Raw genomic sequence first — 14413 nt, forward strand, 5'->3', positions numbered from 1 at the left:
CTTGTTGGTTATTACTGCATTGTCGGAACTAGAAGCACAAGCATTTCGCTACACTCGCATTAACATCTGCTAACCATGTGTATGTGACAAATAAAATTTGATTTGATTTGAAAGGGATAATGGCGCCGGAAGACCCGCCCTTCCTGGTTTCCTTGAGCTTGTGTGGGGATCAGATTTAAAAAAATGTATATATATTTTCTTATTTAGTTAAGTTTATTTTTTGGTCATTTTTTAAATAGTTTTGGTTGGTCTTTTGGGGAATCCTGTTTCCTTCCAACACAGTAGGTTGCAAATGCACATTAAATTATGCAATCGTCAAAATACCATAGACGAAGGATAACTTCCTCTTACGTCAGACTAATATGTCGGCGTTCAGGAGAGTTTTTTTTTGTATTGGTTTGAGGTAAATTATCAGCTAATTCACGTACTAAATTATAAGTGTGTCAAGTTTGACCTAATATTAACAGCTAGGCTATGTAAGGCCGGTGTATTTCCAAAGGGTTAACGTTAATTAGCGTTTGGATATGTCGAAACAAAACTAGCTATGCGAGCTAGCTAACATTAGCTAGATATGATTGTTTAGCTAATGTTACTGTTCTTAGCTAACTAACGTTACTCTTGTCGTGGCTACTTCATTACACGTAGGTTGTGGTATCTTGAAATTGCAATTCACTTCGTGATTTAATTTCTTTTTTCTGTCTTACAGCTATGCCTCAAACCTGGGGAGACTCAGTGGGGCGTTGGTGCGCCGACAAGCCATGAAAATCCCCACGGTGATCCGGAAGAACTGGATATCGCTGTCTGCTATTGGTGGCCTATGTGCAGTGCCCTTCTCACAGGTTGTTTTACACATTTAAAAGATATACAGATAGCTAGTCATGCATACTTGTAAGCCAGTTGTAGATTCCTTCATCAGTTTCATGTTCCAATTCAGTCGAAAACTAAACCAAAAATAAGACTAGCTAAGCTAACCATCCATCTCTGCCCTCTTCTAGAAACAAGACAACCTATCTCATGAAGCCTTGGTCCGCAGGGCATCCTCTTTGGTCACAGATAGCACCAACACCTTCCTCTCTCAGACCACCCTAGCACTCGTAGACTCATTCACACAGTACGTTAAGGTAACCGCTTTTTCACATTACCATGTGTTAGGAGACAATTAAACTTGGGCTTTGATGTTATACTTTGTGTCCCATGCTATATAGAAGCTTTGACGGAACATAAAACACGTTGATTCATTAGGATAGGACTTACCATAGCTGAGATCTTATTTTCAAGTTATCGAAAAAGTTCAATGAAGTCACGGCCAGGTCAATGTTAATCCTTAGTCAATTGTGGCTCCAAATCACCTGTTTGGATTCTTAAATTCAACACATTTAGTTTAGTATTTCAATATAGCATGGTCATATTGTAATGACATTTTCAGGGCTGATGTAGAGCAGGGATGATTCAAATAAAAGTATAATTTATTAAAATGTTATTTTATTTGAAGATAGACATGTAATATACAAATTAGTCTATGGAATACGTATTTACAGTAATTTAAGCTCAATAATTTAAAGTAGGGTGGTAATATTAACAAATATGACTTTATGCAATATGCTTTATGCAAACCTGAGTTTGTAACAATTTATGAAATTAGAATACAACTTTTTGTACACATTTATGGAAATTAGTTACTTAATACACACAGCACCTACACAAACACCATCTCACACACAGCCTAACAGACACACACTTCTCACTAAGTCTGAACTTCAACGCAGAAGGCTACTAGTTTAAAAGCTTACTTCTAAGGTAGGTCTACCTGTTAGATTACATTGTAATGTTATTTTTGTTGTTGATTAGTTACTCTTGGTCATGGGAGGTTTAACTGAAGCAAATAATTTGCCTAGGCACAGATGAGACAGTGAGCTGCCTCCTAGCCAGCTTCACAGTAAGATAATGTAGATGGGACACATTTTCAATTCACTGGTATTTAGCTATGTTTTTATCGACTGTAGGGCTGTAGCTACTGAATTCTGGTAGTTTTTACTTTAAAGAATAAAACCATCACAATACAGCCAATGCCACGCAACGTTGCCTCAGCCAACGGTGTCAGGCACTCCACACAGCTAACACTTGTCATAGAAATGTGGGTGGCTAAAGGTGAATTTGGACCAATCCCTGACAACCCATCTCTGAAAACATCTGAATGACAGAAGTGAAGAAAAAATCAATTTACCTTATATTTCAGTCAAAAGGCATCTGATGACTGTGAAACACCCTCAGGATATTCCTGCACTTATTGGCCATACAATGTTACATTGATCTTACTCTGACAGGTTGAGGAATACACGTCACAAATATTAACTCACCAATTTCACGGGTTTCACAAAACAGATTAGAAAGTCCTTAGCACAGCACTTGCTTTACATTTGGGCTCATATCGTGTAAATATCATAATGTACAGTATTGGGATTTTTTTTTGTCATTGGTAGCAACTGCCACATTAATGTTTTCAAAATAGTTTTGTCTTAACTATCACATTTGACATTTACCATTTTTGTAAAGTTCTTTCATATTGTCCATTGTTTTGTCACCTAACATCCTTCAAATGTCACAAAAGTGATTTTCATAGGCCAGTGTTCAGCATACTTCACTGTATTAGGGGAGGGTGGGGTATGTTTAGCCAATTACATTCAGCATCACTACGTCAGGGAAATATAGAATTAGTTCTAACAAAGCTATCTACATATATTTCAGGATGTTGTATATCCCTTTAGAAACATATGTTTCTGAAAACATAGCTTGTCCAAAAAAAAGTAGTCTCTTTGCACAACCTACCCCGGGTAATGGGTAAGTTAAGCATAGGGACAAGGTAAGTTGAGCCGCCTTGGGATAAATGGGTGATGGTGCTGGTAGGTCAGTTTAATTAATGCAATGTCGGTGTGATATACAATATCTTAAATGTATGCCTACATTCAGATATAGATCTCTCTGTTCAATATCATTTACCATTACATTTCTTGACCAGTTGTCTGGGACAGGGATGTGCCAATTCATAGGAAATTTCTCTACATTGGAGGTTTCTAAGCCCATGTGAAATTCTTGATAGGATTAGCAAGCTCAGACTCCATGGCATCGGATAAGACCTTGTGCACTTCTGCTACTCTGTCACAACCTCTCTTTTGCAAAGTACATGTTTTATTTTTGTCAATTTCTCTTCAGTGTCATTCAGTAAATAGGATCTTGCTGCTGCTCAAATGGACTTCTTGCACTTCCTTGGCTGCTCTCTCAATAACCTCGTGGGGGTCTTGTTTCACTTCAGTATACATGGGGTGGGATGTTTGCTCTAACAATGCAAATCTAGAGTTCATTGCAAAAATACTATACATATTATGCGTAAAACAGACTAAATATAATCATAATTTGTTTGGTGGCCTTTGGCTCAACTTACCCCCAGGCAAGCATTTTTACTATTAGCCCAAACAGCTACCAGGATGCACATTCATGATAGGTTTAGGACCTCATATTGTGGCTTATAGAGACCCCAACTGATGTAGAAAACTATCTACTTTGGTGTAGATACTAGCATCATGAAACTATAACACAGTACATTCGTTTGACTTTGTGAAAATCATTTAAAATAATTTTGACATGCGCTACGTGACCAAAAGTATGCAGACACCTGCTCGTTGGACATTTCATTCCAAAATCATGGGCATTATTAATGGAGTTGGTCCCCCCCCATGCTGCTATAACAGCTTCCACTCTTTTGGGAGGGCTTTCCACTAGATGTTGGAACATTGCTGCGGGGGCTTGCTTCCATTCAGCCACGCACATTAGTGAGGTCGGCACTGATGTTTGGTGATTAGGCCTGGCTCCCAGTCTGCGTTCCAATTCATCCCAAAGCTGTTCAATTGGGGTTGAGGTCAGGGCTCTGTGCAGCCCAGGCAAGTTCTTCCACACCGATCTCGACAAACCATTTCTGTATGGACCTTGCTTTATGCACAGGGGCATTGTCATGCTGAAATAGGAAAGAGCCTTCCCTAAACTTTTGCCGCAAAGTTAAAGCACAGAATTGCCCAGAATGGAATTGTATGCTGTAGCATTAAGATTTCCCTTCACTTGAACTAAGGGGCCTAGCCCGACCCAATGAAACAGCCCAGACCATTATTCCTCCTCCACCAAACTTTACAGTTGTCACTATGCATTGGGGTAGGTAGCATTCTCCTGGCATCCGCCAAACCCAGATTCGTCCGTTGGACTGCCAGTGGGTGAAGCGTGATTCATTACGCCAAAGGAATGTGTTTCCACTGCCCCGGAGTCCAATGGCGGCGAGCTTTACACCATTCCAGTCGGCGCTTGGCACTGAGCATGGTGATCTTAGGTTTGTGTGTTGCTGCTTGGCTATGGAAACCTGCTGACAGTGCTTCCAGAGGCAGTTTGGAATCTGAACTTCTAATATTGTCCAGTTTCAGTATATGTAGGTGTTCTAAACTAGTGCTTCTGCTTCTAGAATCACGGAACATAAGATGGGGGACCATTCAGAACACAAAGAATGTACACTTTGCGGCTGACTTGTTGCTCCTAGACATTTCCACTTCACAATTACAGCACTTACAGTTGACTGGGGCAGCTCTAGCAGGGCAGGGATTTGATGGACTGACTTGTTGGAAAGGTGGCATTCTGTGATGTTGAAAGTCACTGGAGCTCTTCAGTAAGGCCAATGTTTGTCTGTGGGGGGGTTGCATGGCTGTGTGCCTAATTTTGTTTAAATCTATTTTTTTTAAATAAATATATACACCTGTCAGTAACGGGTGTGACTGAAATAGCCAAATCCACTAATTTGAAGGGGTGTCCACATACTCTATATTAAAAACTGGCTTACCAGTTTGTTCCATGTGGTTTCTTCCTTCATAAATTGAATAACTCTTCCTAAATGTGGTCACATGATTTATTTTTTTTGTATTGTTTCCTAGAAGCAAGGGTTGGCTCAACAGACCTCACTCTCCTCTACTCGGCTTTTACTGTGGATTCATTCTACTGTCCATTCATAAACTCTGAAATATATTTGTCTGTGACAGTGGAAGTCTGCACTCTCCAGTAATGTGGCTTTATCTTAGGTTTGACACAAACAGCCCTACTGTAGCTGCACGAGCAGTGTATGACATCACAGCACCGTTCAATTTAGGACACTCCACTTGTGTACACACAGTATGTACTTGCATGTGTTGGTTTGTAAGTTTGTGCGTCTGTCTTCGCCAGTTAGCTAATGTTTGCATTTTCTCTCTAGACTATACATACACTGGTGACCCTACACAAGCACTATGTTGCCTCAGGCAGCAAGCTGACTCCTTCGGAGGAGGACTCTGTTTGGCAAGTGATTGTTCGCCAGCGCCAGGAGGTAGGTGTCATCAGTGGTTTAAGAGGTCAAAGGTCATGCACTACTCAGGCTGCCTTGTTAGCTTAGACTATTGCCTGTCAACATTCACCCGCTGTATTTAAGTTAACGTCACAAATGTAAAACAAGAGTTTTGTATGTATGTTTTTACCGGATGAGTAACTCAAGTCCTGTCCTTGTCCCATCTTTTGCTGTCTTTGTCTAGGTGAGTGATTTGAGGGAGGACTGTAAGAGGTTTGAGTCTAACTGGATGATGGCCATCAACCTCTCTAAACTGGCAGCTGAAACGGCATACAACGCGGGTACTGTATCCTATGCACCTACTCCCACATTGGATGGTAGAAAGTAGATTTGTTAGGATTTTTATGTTCACTTCAGGTTGACCCGCCTATACCCCTACCAGTTAGCCTGCGTACCAGCCTGTTTGTGCTATCATTCCACTCCTTGTCATGCCAAACATGACATGATGGCATAAACAGATCTGGGACCTGGCAACCTACCAGTGCTTCTGGGTATATTGCAAGGAACATTTGCCAGTGTACTAACAAGGTAATCTCTTGTTAAACCATCAATACGTGCTAAAATTACCCGCACAGCTGTTATCAATTGCAACCGTTGGCCACTGATTTACCACTCCCTAAAGTGGATTTCCAGGTTCTTTTAGTTCTGATTGCTTCCAACATTTTTCAAGATTTTGTGCTATTGTGGGTATAATAATCAGAACAAATGAATCCTACTTTTTAAACCGACTAAGGGCGACTTGATCTATTTGACAATCATTCCGTACAACTGAAATAAAGTATTTACTATTTTACCATGGGTAATCTACTGTGATAATTTACCCTACATGTTGTATGCAGCCTCATTAATTTAGTTTCCAATTAATGTAATATTTTAATTACAATTTATCATTAAAGCATAATTTCTTAGTCAATCGTGATGAGTCATCATTTTATCAAATTAAATGTAGTCTAAAACTCAGCAAAAAAAGAAATGACCTCACTGTCAGCTGCATTATTTTCAGCAAACTTAACGTGTAAATATTTGTATGAACATAAAATTCAACAACTTAGACATAAACTGAACAAGTTCCACAGACATGTGACTAACTAAATATAATACCATCACCCCTGGTGAGACAAAACCGCGACTCATCTGTGAAGAGAACATTTTGCAAGTCCTGTCTGGTCCAGCGACGGTGGGTTTGTGCCCATAGGTGACGTTGTTGCCAGTGATGTTTGTTTGGTGAGGACCTGCCTTACAACAGGCCTACAAGCCCTCAGTCCAGCCTCTCTCAGCCTATTGCGGACAGTATGAGCACTGATGTTGGGATTGTGCGTTTCTGGTGTAACTTGGGCCGTTGTTATTGCCATTCTGTACCTGTCCTGCAGGTGTGATGTTCAGATGTACCAATCCTGTGCAGGTGTTGTTACACGTGGTCTGTCACTGCGAGGCCGATTAGCTGTCCGTCCTGTCTCTCTGTAGTGCTGTCTTAGGCATCTCACAGTACGGACATTGCAATTTATTGCCCTGGCCACATCTGCAGTCCTCATGCGTCCTTGCAGCATGCCTAAGGCACGTTCATGCAGATAAGCAGGGGACCCTGGGCATCTTTCTTTTGGTGTTTTTCAGAGTCAGTAGAAAGGCCTCTTTATAGTGTCCTAAGTTTTCAGAACTGTGACCTTAATTGCCTACCGTCTGTAAGCTGTTAGTGCCTTAACGACCGTTCCACAGGTGCATGTTCATTCATTGATTATGGTTCATTGAACAAGCATTGGAAACAGTGTTTAAACCCTTTACAATGAAGATCTGTGAAGTTATTTGGATTTTTACAAATTATCTTTGAAAGACCGGGTCCTGAAAAAGGGATGTTTTTATTTTTTGCTGAGTTTAATTATTTCAAATGGCACACATTATTTTGTGATTTAATAAATAAATAATAATTAAGATGAAAGTTTTGAAGTTTAGGCCTACTGCTATATTCTGATGCTCCTGACGGGCCATTTTCATTGGGGGTGGGGATAGAGAACCTAGACAACGAGTGTCCACCTGTGTTTTTGGTCCTTGGTTGTAGACTGTTTTTTTTTTTTCAGGTGCCGACCAGGCGTCTGTGACAGCACAGACCAGCCTCCAGGTGGCGCAGTCTCATGTCAATCAGATCAGACAGCTCTTTATGGAAGCAGAGAAGAACCTAAAGGAGTCCAAAGCAGAGGACAGTCAAAGGATCAAGCTACCTGCTGCCATGGAGGAAGAAGACATCCCTGAGGCATATCTGCGAGAAGACTAACTCTACTTTATTACATCCATTCCCACAGCTTTGAACCATTTACAGTCTTATCCACCTGATTATGTTTGTATGATGTGATACTAGGCCACATGGACTGTACATTGATGCTGCCTGTATGGCAGCCTAGTGGTGATACGCCTCTTGATGAACGGAATTTAGAATGGAGGGGATTTTCTTGTTATGACCCCTGATCAGTTATTGATACGTTTTGACTCAATCATGGGAACCAATTTGTGGGTCCAATACTTTGCATTGAGTGTGGGTTATCAGCTCTACAAATTAAATATTGTTATTTTGTTGCTAATGTGAATATACTGCTGTCGTGTTTGTGTGCATTTAAGCAGAGAAGTGCAATTTGAGATTACAGCTTTCACTGCTGTGTTTTTAGATCGTGTATTATGATAAGTATTTTTAGGAGTTAAGTGCTGAAAATACAAGTATTGTTATAAAGTCGCTCTGGATAAGAGCGTCTGCTAAATGACTTAAATGTAAACTTTGAAGGTGACTTTTTTTTTATTGCTGTCTTGTTTGTGTATCTATCAGTTATGTCACTTTTAAATGCAAGTAAAAAAAGGTTGATTTCTGTTTCTATTGTTACTGTTACTAGTATGTAACATGCCAATAGCAGAGCGTTTGGTCTGGGCAGAAACACTTGTGTTTTTTATGCACTTTCTGCCTTAAGTTGACTTAACATGAACTAGAGTGAAATGTTGCCTTAAGTCCATGTTCAGTATTCGTATCTCAAGTCTGAACCGGGGTCCCAAATGAGTAGCAGCATGCTGTGTTCCCAGTGTCACTGCCTTTTTGATTTATTTATGGCCAGCAGATGTCGCTGTAGGTTCATATGTCTTTGCTGTGTAACTCTCAACTCAATCTACTCATGCATGATGAGGTGCAAGCTTGGGAGGAATAAAGATACTCAATGTGAGTGGAAATTCAGACTAGGTTCTAGTGAATGAATGCAACACTTTATAGTGGTATTATTATAATGCACTCACTTTAGAGATCTCTCAGAATTTCTCTCTTTCAAATGGTGCCCCTTTCCCCTTCATTGACACGTATAACTTGATGGTCTTCGGTGTGAACTCATCTTGATATTAGAGTGCTGAGGTTTAAAACGTCAGGCCCTTAGTATACCCCAGGTTCAATCACTTTAAGGCACAAAATCCATGGTATTTTTTTCACTGTGATTCTATGATTTAGCCTTCATGCTGAGTGAAATGGTCTAGAACTCTAAAAGTAACTCAGCCTGAATAGAGTACAAAGTATAACTGTCCCTGGGAAAACATGTCCAATGAAAACCTTGTAGGGATACAGAGAGTCTTATCAAGGGGCACCCAAGGAGCTGCAGATGAACATTCGTCCATCCATCCCCTGGCCTGGGAAACTGGACACTTGATAGTGTTCAGTTTGTTCCCTCTGTTTTCTAAATGATTTATTATGCTAAACAGTCTCAGACCTGCCCATGGCCAAGACAGACACGTGTTTAAGAGGGCAGGAAAGATGGATAGATGTATGGGGGGAGGAGACTCACAGAATAAAAGGATAAAGGGGGACTTGCACTTATTACACTGAGCTTCACTTCCACCAGCCCCTCCAATCCCCCTGGCACTCATTGAAGAGCCCTTGAGGCTTACTCAACATTCCTCAGAGAGACAAAGTGCTCTGTGAAAGGCAACAATGTGAACACGGATTGCACGACGGGATGTTTGTTATCCCAGCCACAGGACAACAGTTTTAAAGAGACCACAAATCCACCATCAAAAATGTCGTCATAGTTCCTGTTCAAAGTGAAAGTTATGCTGTTACACAGTTCCTTTTCCTCTATCGCCCTCGGCTTCAATTTATTGCTTCATTTCATCAGTTATGCTTTATAACAGGTGTATTATGGTCCCACCAGAGAATTGTGTAACAAATGTGCTCTGGTGTCTGACAATGGTAGTGCAATTGTTTTACTTCTCTACCTTTTAATAATGCTGCCTCACTCAAAACAAACCATCCATGTTCCTGCTAAAGATATGCAGATGTGTTCTTTCATTAGCAAACCATGGGGGTAAGGTGATGACAAAAACATGCAGAGAATTCATCAGACTAACATGGATCAGAGTGCAAAGTATTCATCTAAGATTAACAGGAGAGGACATTAACTGCCGGTGCTGTTTCCATTTGTTTGTGTGTGTGTGCTTGAGTGTTTGTATGACCTATGTCTGGTGTAAAGTCTGGTGGGTGTGTTTGTTGTTCTTAAGGGTAGAACTTGTGAAATGGGGTGATCGGAAGAAGAGGATTCTGCAGTCTGGTTCTAGATTATTTGCATAGCAACAGATGTATGTCTCTATAATGATATAGAGGGGAACATGCAAGCAGATAAGACACATTATTGATTTTAAGTCACACACAAACAAGTTCCATAGACTTCAAAATTTAGTTAATATGGTAAATCTGAGGTTAAGAGTCACTTGCAAGACCAGCTTATTTTTATATTTTATGTTGGTGAAGCAATAAACACACTGCACTGTGAACACACAATAATGAAATATGTTTTATTTCATATTCACTTGACTGCTTTAGGAAATCCTAATATATGTCCTCATTGCATGAATTAAGGTATTGCATCAGTGGGAAAGGTTGTGATGGAAAAAGTGAAGACACCTGAGGGATGTGAAAGTTTTAAAAAAGAAAAACATTGAAGTTTGAGACAGCTAGAGGGGGAAATAGATTGAAATAGAACACGGTGTCGAGTTTCAGGTCTCAGTTGATCTAATCCATGGCAGATGAGAAGGTCTTGAGCTGAATGAGTGCCTCTGCTCTCAGGCACATCGAGGTGAAAGCTCCCTGGGCTCTGCTGCTGGGGCTACTGACAGGCAGGCACAATGTTCCTGTAATGACAGCCACTCGCTACCCCGTGAAGAGGGGTTGTGGGAGAGTTTGGTGAAACTTTGAAGTCATTGTATTTTGATGAGGCCATGAGTGTGGTGTAACCATAGATCATAAAATGAAACAAATGAAGCATGTATCGGATCCACTTTTTCTCACCATCAAAACTCTCTGACAGACTCCCTAACAATAAGACTGTACCAACTGTAAGCCTGCATCTGTGCAAGTAATAATGGCTCTGGCTGACTGGTATCTAGCCCAGTAGCCTATAAACATTCTCTCTTTTTTCAAACATTAGGATATCAGTGTCTGAGCACTTTATAACCCCATTATTAATGGAATTTCATTACTAATCTGACAATGTATCTCTTAGAATCCAATACCAGGACATTGTGCTAAAAAAAAACAGTCTTCTTTTGTTGTGGTCAGAAAAGTATTCTTAGCATCCTTCACAATGGCTAGGGCACTCTTTAAGATAGATTCTTCCCCATCTCATAAATCAGATGGAAAGACATTCAGAACACATCCCAACACACACACACACACACACACACACACACACACACACACACACACACACACACACACACACACACACACACACACACACACACACACACACACACACACACACACACACACACACACACACACACACACACACACACACACACTGCCTCACACTGTGCCAGGGTGTGGATGAATAGGGTGTCAGGAGAGGAATTGTGTCCCTGGTGGCTCTTGAGAAGGCAGAATATGAGACTCAAATTAAAGCACTGACCTGGTTAGGTTCCAGCCAAAAGGAGGGGTGCCCCCCACAATTGCTGTTTGCAAGGATTAGCTAGCTAATTTCTGAACGCCCCAATTAGACTTGGGGTTGTGTGTCCTAGTTGTTGAAGAACGGCAGGGGGACGGATGCACAGATTGGGTTTTTGGAGAGAGGTTATAGTGGGGGGATTACCAGTGGGGAACAGGGGATTAAGGCTGATGCTGGTCCTGAGTTAACTTGCCTTCAGAGAGAGGTGACTGGGCCAAACATGCATTGAAACAGGAAGGAATTCGGACATGGGGAGCAGAGATAGGCTTACAGCAATGGATGTGGACCACACTGGCACATGTGCCATGCTCAATGTGCTGCGTTCTCCATGCTGTATATAACAACGTGTCTGATTACAACCTCCACTCGCTTAGAATACATATTTGTGTAATATCCCTTTAACTAAAGATTTGTTGCAAACCGCAAAATATGGCTAATCAGCAGTTGATCAAAATTCAGGCCATATTGTTACTCATGTCTCTTATATTGATCTCATTCAGAAAATCTTTATTATTTCTTCAGTTAATTAATGATAGGTAATGTGTTTTTACTTACCAATTACCACGGGGAAATGACCCCCGTTCAGAAACACATCTTATTTCATAGGCCTACTTCAGTAAATGTGTACTTCAACTGTAGCATAAATGTATAAATCTTTATTTACAATATGGATGACGTAATCTATATATGACACAATTTTTTCAGGGGTGGTGTGCTGGAGGATTGCTTCTCATTTGACTGTATCGCTGGAATCAGGTGAGCCCCCCTATTGGGTGCTCTAGTGGTACAGTCCAATCGCAGTTTGGAGTTGTTGCTGAGGAGGTTTCGTAGTCCGGCGGACAGACAAACGTGTTCGATGGAAGACAGCTCTACTTTCAAAATGTTCCTGCCTTGCCTAAGGAATTACCCGCTTTACAAAGGACAGCATGCTGTATTTATTGTTCTTCTGTACATCTTGACAGGTATGCTATACATTGTGAACGCTCGGTAACATTAGCCAATGTAAAAGATTTTGAGAAGTTCTGAGTGCATTCAGTGAGAGCGCGGCAGCAAGCCGACTTGGGTCTCGTCTTACACAGTCTACAAAACATTTGTTGTAGTAGTTCATTTGAGATTTGGACTGTAATTGTTTCTATACGAAAGGTTGACTTGTTTTTCGATTGCCATTAACGACTGTGCAAGGTAGGGGAACTTTTGTTGAGAAGTTTTAGTGCTGGTATGGTGCCGCTGACCGATGATGGTGTGATCCGCGGCTGCCATGGAAACATTGCCATAGGAAACCACCGAGGAGCAACGTTGAGGTAGATGCTCTTAATGAGTGGTGGGGCAATTTGAAGAGCCGCACGGTAGCACATATGTTGCTCTCATCAGTACATTTTGGGGCCCTTAAACGATATTTGGTAGGGCCTCCCCACCTTGCAGGCAAAACATAAAAGTTTGAAAGTTAATATCCTGAAATTCTACACATTTTGCCATGGGGTGGAGTAAACATTTAGCAGTTTTAAAGCAAGATTTTTCAGTTCTACACCATAGGAAGCTGCTGAGGAGCGAACAGCTCATAATAACAGCCAGAACGGTGCAAATGGAATCAAAAACATGGAATTCTGCTCCAGCCATTACCACAAGCCTGTTCTTCTCAATTAAGGTGCCACCAACCTCCTGTGTTCTACACATTTTGCTATGGGGCAGACTTAGAAAAAAATGCAGTTTTACTGCAAATTTCCTGCAATTCCACACATTTTGACATGTTAAATATTTCTGAGTGAGTGACAATGTAAATGGGAGCCCCTTGGAGGTCAAGCACGTGCCAGTTGGTATTTGTTCATGATTACTACTAGTTTCGGTAGCTAAACTAACTTACCAATAAAAACATTATCTGAAATGGCTAATTGGGTGACTGACATAACGAGGAAAGTTGCTGATGCACAACCAAATTTTGAACTTGCACCTTGTGCATTCTACCATTCGATCTCTCAACCGTCAGTTGAGACCCCATAGGCAACCAGCCGGCCTAGAGCCGACCCTTAGTCCTTTATCTTACCTGAAGATGTCTGACCAAACAGCCAATCCTTACATTTTGTTATTTAATTGAAGTTATCATCATTTTTGTATTTTTAAGTGCTCCAAACTATGACTCGTTTTGGAGAGTGGAGACCCATTGCTGATCCTTGCATAAATTCCAGAATATAACATTGTCAGTCATCAGTGGTGTCTTATGTCCGAGAAGTAGGAACTAGGTATTCTCTGATATATGTAGGATTTGAGGAACGGGCCAGAACGAATCAATATGAGCTGTTACTATCCTCCATCTGTTTGAATTGGAGACAATCTGTTAAGCTTTTATCATCCAAGTCAGAGAATTTGACTTGGTAGCCTTTTGCTGGTTAGAGTCAATTGTGGGTAATACAGTGCTTGATATAACTTACGAAGATGATATTTAAAGTTTCTTTGTGGACACCTGTCTCCATTTACTAGACTGACAAATATCAAACAATGGTCCCCCATGACAGAAGATGAAATAAACGTGTGGCAAATTGGTCCAATTGGTCTGCAATAGGCAGCACCTGTCACCGGTGTTGAAACGGTTGCTGTCAAGCAAGGGGACATAAGCTGATTGATTTAGGGTATGTGTGAAGTTTGTTCAGTTTCTCCTCTCCTGGAATTATTGATATGCACTTTTTTTATTTTTTTATTTCACCTTTATTTAACCAGGTAGGCAAGTTGAGAACAAGTTCTCATTTACAATTGCGACCTGGCCAAGATAAAGCAAAGCAGTTCGACACATACAACGACACAGAGTTACACATGGAGTAAAACAAACATACAGTCAATAATACAGTATAAACAAGTCTACATACGATGTGAGCAAATGAGGGGAGATAAGGGAGGTAAAGGCAAAAAAGGCCATGGTGGCAAAGTAAATACAATATAGCAAGTAAAACACTGGAATGGTAGATTTGCATTGGAAGAATGTGCAAAGTAGAAATAATGGGGTGCAAAGGAGCAAAATAAATAAATTAAATACAGTAGGGGAAGAGGTAGTTGTTTG

General features: G+C 40.8%; 1 protein-coding gene across 1 annotated transcript; it reads left to right on the forward strand.

The window, feature by feature from the left end:
* Nucleotides 1–251: 251 nt before the first annotated feature.
* diablob (diablo, IAP-binding mitochondrial protein b) lies at nucleotides 252–8612 on the forward strand. The gene is made up of 6 exons (XM_046332599.1): nucleotides 252–403; nucleotides 707–839; nucleotides 996–1121; nucleotides 5279–5389; nucleotides 5592–5688; nucleotides 7480–8612. The coding sequence occupies exons 1-6, from the start codon at nucleotides 363–365 to the stop codon at nucleotides 7671–7673; spliced, it is 702 nt and encodes a 233-aa protein (XP_046188555.1). The 5' UTR covers nucleotides 252–362; the 3' UTR covers nucleotides 7674–8612.
* The last annotated feature ends 5801 nt before the right edge of the window (nucleotides 8613–14413 follow it).

The sequence above is a fragment of the Oncorhynchus gorbuscha genome, unplaced genomic scaffold (assembly GCF_021184085.1).
Source record: "Oncorhynchus gorbuscha isolate QuinsamMale2020 ecotype Even-year unplaced genomic scaffold, OgorEven_v1.0 Un_scaffold_19:::fragment_8:::debris, whole genome shotgun sequence".
Taxonomy (NCBI): domain Eukaryota; kingdom Metazoa; phylum Chordata; class Actinopteri; order Salmoniformes; family Salmonidae; genus Oncorhynchus; species Oncorhynchus gorbuscha.

Coding starts and splice junctions, on each gene's coding strand:
- diablob (XM_046332599.1), top strand. CDS start 363: ATGTCGGCGTTCAGGAGAGTTTTTTTTTGTATTGGTTTGAG. Junction 404..706: donor TTTTTTTGTATTGGTTTGAG/GTAAATTATCAG, acceptor TCTGTCTTACAG/CTATGCCTCAAACCTGGGGA. Junction 5,689..7,479: donor TGAAACGGCATACAACGCGG/GTACTGTATCCT, acceptor TTTTTTTTTCAG/GTGCCGACCAGGCGTCTGTG.